Genomic DNA, 8242 nt, shown 5'->3' with positions numbered 1-8242 from the left:
AATGAAGCTGACTTACCAGTTTGTGGAAGAGACGGTGCAAAAAGTAATAATATAATGTATATGGCCAAGTCAATTTTCATTTTCAAAATAAACAAATGAACAATTTTCAAATAACAACATTGCCCAAAACTCACTTTCACTGAGAATATTTGGTCTACATTAAAAGTTTCCTTCTGGAGGCTGTGATTTTATACCAGGATACGATTACCTTAACAATAAAGCTTGTTATATTCTGAAACACTGGGCTCCTGAAGGTGAAGAGATCTGAGTGTGGAAAAGTGTAGATAACAATTTTTAAAACTTTTATCATAAAAAAATCAAGTATTAAAAAAAAAAAATTGCATATATTTCTTAAAGATATAATTAAGATTTTTAAACATCTACAGCATAATGATCCAGATTTAAAAAATATGTTACACTTAAGCAAAAAAAAAAAAAAAAAGCAGGAAGCAGAACAAGTTTTTAAAACATGCTAATTATTGAATACATAAGGCTTATAAATCCTAAATTTCTAGTTGTGGTAGCAGCGAACATTGCTATTGCCATTTTCTTGAGTTCTGATGAGTCTGTTGAACATGGTCCATAAGAATTAGGCAGCATCACGTATGCTTTTGTTTTACCTAAATCTAATAATATTAATTTTTTATTTATGTAGTGCCTTTCATACACTCAAAGACATTTTATGACTCAATACACACATTAACAAGACAGTAGAAATTATATGCAAGAAAAAGAATAATACTCACTGAAAAGATGTTTTTAACAGAAGTTTGAAATTAATAATAGATTTTTCCTTGTGAAGGTTGAGAGGAAGAGAATTCCAAATTTTAGGGTCTATCACACTGAAAGCTCTGCCCCCCATAGTTACTAACATGTGTTTATGTACAGTGAGTAAGTTAGCGTCCGATGATCTTAATGCACAGGCTGGAGTGTAAGGAAGCAGCAGCTCAGACAGATAATGAGGGGCTAACCCATGAAGGGCTTTAAAGTTGAGAAGAATACTTTTAAATTTGATTCTTGAAGAAACTGGTAACCAATGCAAATCATAGAGGACAGGAATGATGTGAACAGATTTTTTAGTGTGTGTAAGTAAACGAGCGAGCAGCAGAATTCTGATCATACTGTAATCTAGATTCAAATGCAATAATTCATTGTCACAGCAACTGGCATTGCTGGCTTACAGAGTTTGGACTCCAGTTTCAGTTCTGGTTGGGATGTTTTCTGTGTGCAGTTTGCATGCTGTTCCTGTTTAGTGGTTTCTTATGGGGATTCTAGTTTCCTTCCTTTCTAGAGATGTGGCTAGGCTGATTGGCAAAGTATGATTGAGTGTTAATGTGTTCTATAAAGGAATTGGAATATCATCCACAGCTAATGATAAGGAAAACCTGAGTATCAGGTGGAACATTCACACAAACATGGGGAGAATGTGCACACATCATATGGATAACCACTAGGGGCGAGATTTGAATCCAATATTATGGTTAACATCAATCAGTTTGTGGACAAGCATTAGAAAATATCCATATTGTTAAAAGTGTTTTTTATTGTTTTGATCTTGTGTAAAGGGAGTTTGAATGTGTTTTAGGTATCAAGCATTTAAATAGTCTGAAAATCAGATTGGATTTTAATCCACAAAGGGCTATTTTGGATTTTCCACTTAACCTAAACTGTCTATGGCAGTGTTTGAAGTAAACTAGAGGATCCATTGGAAAACCTGAGGAGGCTTAAGGAGAACATGAAAAAATTCCACAGAGGCAACAATATGGCATAGGATCTGAGCTGTAAACTTCAATTATGAAAATTACATCTAAATACTACACAAGAACAGTTAATAAATCAAAATGAAGAATACAAACATGTTATAACAAATATTTATAAAATGTTCAATTGTGAGCAACAATACAAAGCACATCACAAATCATAAGCATATTACAGGAGAAAGAAAAAAGGACGGCATGTCTAGTACAAAAATCAACTCACAATATAAGGAAAAACAAAAAAGTGATTGTGTGTACCACACATTTTTAAAGAACATGACATTTCTGACACAATATTGCACTTCAAAAATAACAAAATTCAATAAAACATGCATATCAAGATCAATCTTACATGCTAATTACTTTCACTTCTGTAAATTCCCTGCAAATGGAGTTGAGATACATTTAAAAAATGTGAATTCCAGTGACTTTCGAAGAGCTGGGTTTTGGCTTGGTGCTTCCACTTTGGTGAAACGAGTGCAATAGAAATGAAATCAAAGCTGAAGTCGTTTCTATTTTTCTAGAGTGAACTAGAGATGTGACCCAAAGATACAGACTTGTGACCAAAAATGGCTAAACAAACCCAGTGCTTGAGGAACACTGCATTACTGGACAATCTCTGCTTACAATAAAAACATACCTATTAAATTATCATGTTTGTTGTGTATGGGAAAACTCTGAGTTTCCTAAAAAAAATCATATAGATACTAGGAATTTGACCCAGTTTCTCATGGCTATAAAAACCTATACATTTAATGATAATTGGTGATAGCTCATCAGACATGACAGCTTTATTGTCATGTGCACATAAACATGAATGGTTCTTTGTCCTTTAATACTTTTGATTTAAATTATCAATCCATTTTTTTATTTATTCCAATATATGGTCCAGAGAAACTAAAACAAGGCATGAATCAGCACTGATTAGGGGAGTCAGTATTCATGTACAAGTCCATATTTGCTTATGCATGATAAACAAGAGCTGCAATATCCCTTTTAAATAAGTTTCCAATAATATGCCTATTTCTAGTTCTTCAAGACATTTAAGTCTCAGGTCTCCTATCTCTCTGAAACCTAATTATATTTGTCAGAGAAAATATCCTTCATTCTATATATGTGAAACAGAAAGGCAGCTAACAGATGGTTTCAAGGAACATGTCTGAGCTGTCAAGATCAAACACCTTCTCCAAGCTCAGCATGGAATATTGTACTTCTCTTGATCTCCACAACTGTTTTTTCTGTTTGTGTCCTTTCAACGTTTTTTAAAAGATACCTGTGAAAACAAAAGGAGAAGCAGCTAAATTTATTGTCGATCTCTGATCAAACATTTCTCCATCAGAGAACAACAAGCTAACCAAATAATCTTTCAATTGACTTTTTCCAATGTCTGCCTTTAACACCCACACTTGCCTATCATTCTCAGTGGTCAAAAATATTATATTTCTTTTATTTATTTCACATTGTGTTGGGATGAAAATGATGCGTTTAAGCTGATGTGGTAATAAGACTCATAATATTTAAATGTGTGTAGTATTAATATAGGATTATTTAGATAATATGTAGCTTTTACAGCTCAGTTTGTATTAATTGTGCTTTTGACAGAAGTATGATATGACTGAATGGGGTAATGGGTTTCAGGCAGGATATTAGTCTGAATGCATATTGCATATTAAGAAACAATCTAAGGTGCTGAAGGGAGTTATGCAAATGCAAAATGCTTTATGCTCAGATACTATAACCAGGGCATGCTTGTAAAGTGACAAGATAATACGTGATTGGAACCTTTTACTTTAGCATGTACATCTTAACTACATGGTAGTGATAAAGAGTGGCCTCACTGACAAGTAACATGACCAATGAAATGTTATCCCACACACAGACAAGGAGGGCACATTTTCATTATTTAAGGTATGGACTTTGAGCATCTTTATAATCCTAAACTAGAGAGACTGACTGCTGTAATGAGGTTTTGGAACCTCTAGTTTTCAGTTTTCAGATTGCAATAAACATGTATTTCTTTTTTAGACTATTGTACGTGTTATTCCAAAGTTATCCTTTTATGTTCTATTTTTGGAGGCTCACTAGCATCTCTGTATGGCTGCAGCCATGTTATGTATTATCTGGATGCACTTTACAGCTTGTGTGCCATGGTGGTCATATGAGATACTGAGTTATCATTCTCAACCCGTAAAAGGTGGAAACATATTGCCCATGACACCTTTGCATTGTATTCTCTCCATTAACAGAAAAAACCTATTTTTTTATTTCAGTTAGGAACAATTTAAAACATGATAGTGAAGCATATTTAGCTTTGTTTCTTACCTTTAATTTTACATAGTGTTGGGTTTTTGTGTTCATTTTCTTTGTCACTTCTGGTATTTCTGACCTCCTCTATCAGACCAATATGCTGCTCTGCACTGCCTCTAGACATTTTCATTTTTCTTAGAATAGAGGAAGATGAAAGTCATCTTCCTGTCTCTCTCTTTGCCTGTATTTTTGTCCATTTTATCTTAATGCCACCCCAATTATGTGTTCACCTAAACAATCTCATCTTAAAATCCTGTATTAGAAATTAATATTTAAAAAAAATTACAGCATTTATTATAATATTCAAAAAAAATGCAGACCATCCTTCAATTTTTAAATTTACAGTGACCTTTTCTAGCCTGGTCCTCATCTCAAGGAATTCAACAAATATTAAGCTGTAGGATATTTGTTTACACATACAGTACATATTTTATTCTTGGAGGACTGAAAGGCTAAGGGAGATTCTCAGGGTCAAACAGTGAGTCAACCTTGGAGGCTGAATTATCAGACTTTTGTTTTAAAATGCAACATCTTAGCCACCAGACAACGTTTTACTGCTAAGACAAGCAATATGTGGAAAGAAATGGACAACAACAGTATAGCACTTTGAACATGGGAACTGTGTATAATAAGGTGTTATATTAATAAAATGCACTATTCTTATTATGTTGATGTATAAGCATGCTCATAATCGGAGGATATAACCTGCATGTTAACATACAGCATGTGCAAATACTTACTGAATTCTTATATAATATGTTTCATGCAAGAATTTAATATTTCTAATCCATTGAGTTTCCGAAGTTGGATCCTATGTCTGTAGGAAAAAAAAACCCAATGAGAATGAAATTGTGAAACACACAGAACTGCTCTATTTTTGTTAAATAATATGTCCTCTATTTTGAATATACAATATAAAGGGGCAATGATATAACTACTACATCCATTACATATAATAAACCTGAACTTACTAGAAGCTTTAATGTTTTCACTGATACCACTAGAAGGTTAAGGACTTAAAAGTCACTCTTCATAACATAGAAAAATAGTAACTTCAGTTCTCTTCATTTCATTATGTCTTTATGGTAAAGCTACTCAAACACAGAGGCTGCAATCATTTAATTTTGTCATACATACTTCCTAAGCAATCAAACACTCTTTCAAGTTCCTATGCTTGAGGAGTTTTGGGATGAAGAAAAAAAATAAAATAAAAAAAAAATGTATACACACACACACACGTACACATACCTGGGCTCTGATGTACAAAGTTTCCCTAATGCTATGGCAGCATTTTGCTGGACTGCAGTTTTTTTAGAATCACCACCAGCGTGTTTCAGTAAAACCTTTACAATGTCTGAAGATAGCAGAGACGTGGCAGCACCTGGTATCTCAACACAGTGACCTAAGCAAAAGGCTGCCAGGCTTACAATCATTTCATCTTCCATGTCAAGGAGCTTCAAGAATATTTTAAATTCTGTTGGGAGATTAAAATATGTAAACACTAATATAAATAATATCAGTAATACTTAAAAATCATGATAAAAATAACCATATTCTGTGAGTTATTAACAGTGACATATACAGTACATGCATGAAAAATGTCAACAGTAAGCACATAAAATGTGCATGATTATTTTATGCCCTGTACAGGTGATCCTTGAGATTCGATATGGGTTAGGGGTACAAAACCCCCATCAATGTGAAAATTTGTGAATATGGTTTGGATTCTGTTGTCAGACAAAGGGTGTGTGAATTAGCTTTAATTATTTAACTCTTTTTAGTGGTGGCACATCTCGTGTTCTGCAACACATGCTGGCAGGACACATAATTAGCTATTGCTGGCTGAAAGCAGTGCAGCAATTAGATAGACTATAGCTGAGCATGATGGGGAGAATAAAAGGGAATAGAGTCAGTGTTGGCAAGAAGACATAACAGAATGAAGCAAGGAAACAGAGAAGAGGCGATCACCAAATAATGGGAGGATGAGTTAAGTAGCACCGAATTGCTGAACAGTTTGCAAAGAAGTTGCGTAGTTCCACAGCTAAGTGAACTGTAACCTTTTACAAAATTATACTAAATATAATAATAAATAAATAATATTTATGGTAGTAAATAATCAAAGAAATTAATATGACAAATTTTATGCATTTACAACTTACTAGATCTTTTTACTTTTCTTTACATTTTCTAGCCTACATGCGTAATCTGAGGTCTTCCACAGTAGGTCGCAAAATAATTTCCATTTAATTATGGATGACAAACTCATTGCTAGATAAAATCTTAAATGCAGACTTCAGCTTAAATTGAATATTGTCTGTACGATGGCTGGTAATTGACAAATTTGCAAAACAAAAGTGGTTATCAGCATGCAATTGGTGAGGTAATAAGGACATACTGTATGAGTTTCCTTGCGTATATCAGGAAAAATAGGATGTTCAGGGAGAACCAAATCTTTTGCAGACTTTTAGGAAAACTACTTAATCTCGGTTTTCTTTTCAGGTTTTAAATGCCACAGCCAATGGATCAAAGTACTGTGCTGCTGTAAGAAATGTGGATATCCCAAATGATAAATGATAATTCAACACAGATGGAAACCTGCTCAGGGTAGATTTCACACAAACATTTGGAAGGTCATGTCTGTGCACAACCCTCCTCGAACCTATCGTGGTTGAGGGGTTTGCATGTCCCAATGATCCTAGGAGCTCTGTTGTCTGGGGCTTTATGCCCCTGGTAGGATCACCCAAGGCAAACTGGTCCTAGGTGAGGGATGAGACAAATAGCGGTTCAATAGACCTCCTATGACGAAGAAAAAATTTGGACGGTGTTTTCCCTTGCCCGGACGTGGGTCACCGGGACCCCCCTCTGGAGCCAGGCCTGGAGGTGGGGCTCGATGGCGAGCACCTGGTGGCCAGTTCTGCACCCATGGGGCTCGGCTGGGCATAGCCCGAAGAGGCAACGTGGGTCACCCTTCTTATGGGCTCACCAACTATGGGAGGGGCCAAGGAGGTCGGGTGCAGTGTGAGTTGGGTGGTGGCCGAAGGCGGGGACCTTGTCGGTCCGATCTTCGGCTACAGAAGCTGACACTTGGGATGTGGAATGTCACCTCTCTGAAGGGTAAGGAGCCTGAGGTAGTGTGTAAGGTTGAGAGGTACTGGCTCTATATAGTCGGGCTCACCTCAATGCACAGCTTGGACTCTGGAACCAATCTCCTTGAGAGGGGCTGGACTCTCTACCACTCTGGAGTTGCCACCGGTGAGAGGCGCCGAGTGGGTGTGGGCATACTTATTGCCCCCCAACTTGGAGCCTGTACATTGGGGTTTACCCCGATGGACGAGACGGTAGCCTCCCTCCGCCTTGAGTGGAGGGACGGGTCCTGACTGTTGGAGGTGCTAGAGGGCATACCTTCGGGGAACTCCCTCGTACTGCTGGGAGACTTCAATGCCCATGTGGGCAATGACAGTGAGACCTGGAAGGGCGTGATCGGGAGGAATGCCCCCCCCCGATCTGAACCCGAACGGTGTTTTGTTATTGGATTTCTGTGCACGTCACAGATTGCCCATAACGAACACCATGTTCAAGCATAGAGGTATTTATACGTGCACTTGGCACCAGGACACCCTAGGCCTCTGTTCAATGATCGACTTAGTGGTGGTGTTGTCGGACTTGCGGCCACATGTCTTGGACACTCGGGGGAAGAGAGGGGCGGTGGTTAGTTGGCTTCGATGGTGGGGGAGGATGCCAGTTAGGCCTGGTAGACCCAAACCCACCTAAGGCAGAACTTCAACCACGTCCAAAGGGAGGTAGGGGACATTGAGTCCGAATGGGCCATGTTCCGTGCCTCTATTGTTGAGGTGGCTGACCGGAGCTGTGGCCGTAAGGTGGTCGGTGCCTGTCATGGTGGCAATCCCCGAACCCGTTGGTGGACACCGGCAGTGAGGGATGCCGTCAAGCTGAAGAAGGAGTCCTACCAGACCCTTTTATCCTGTGGGACTCTGGAGGCTGCTAATAGGTACCGACAGGCCAAGAGGAATGTGGCTTTGGTGGTTGCTGAGGCAAAAAGTCGGGCATGGGAGGAGTTTGGGGAGGCCATGGAGAACGACTTTCGGACGGCTTCAAGGAGATTCTGGTCCACCGTCCAGCATCTCAGGAGGGGGAAGCAGTGCAGGGTCAACACTGTA

The 8242-nt window shown here is 38.0% G+C and overlaps 1 protein-coding gene across 2 annotated transcripts in view; it reads right to left on the bottom strand.

Moving 5' to 3' along the window:
• Nucleotides 1–1895: 1895 nt before the first annotated feature.
• ttc12 (tetratricopeptide repeat domain 12) overlaps nt 1896–8242 on the bottom strand; it is a 143908-nt gene continuing 137561 nt past the window's right edge. For both annotated transcript variants that reach the window (XM_039763999.1, XM_039764000.1), the window contains 3 exons: nt 5313–5538; nt 4805–4881; nt 1896–3030 (listed from right to left, as the gene is read on the bottom strand). In XM_039763999.1, the coding sequence (XP_039619933.1) occupies nt 4812–4881; nt 5313–5538 (296 nt within the window). In that variant the 3' untranslated portion in view covers nt 1896–3030; nt 4805–4811. The remainder of the gene's footprint in view (nt 3031–4804; nt 4882–5312; nt 5539–8242) is intronic.

This window comes from Polypterus senegalus, chromosome 9, assembly GCF_016835505.1.
Source record: "Polypterus senegalus isolate Bchr_013 chromosome 9, ASM1683550v1, whole genome shotgun sequence".
In the NCBI taxonomy this organism is placed as follows: Eukaryota; Metazoa; Chordata; class Cladistia; order Polypteriformes; family Polypteridae; genus Polypterus; species Polypterus senegalus.
The sequence above is the reverse complement of the archived record's forward strand: the minus strand, read 5'-3'. Positions and strand labels throughout refer to the sequence as shown.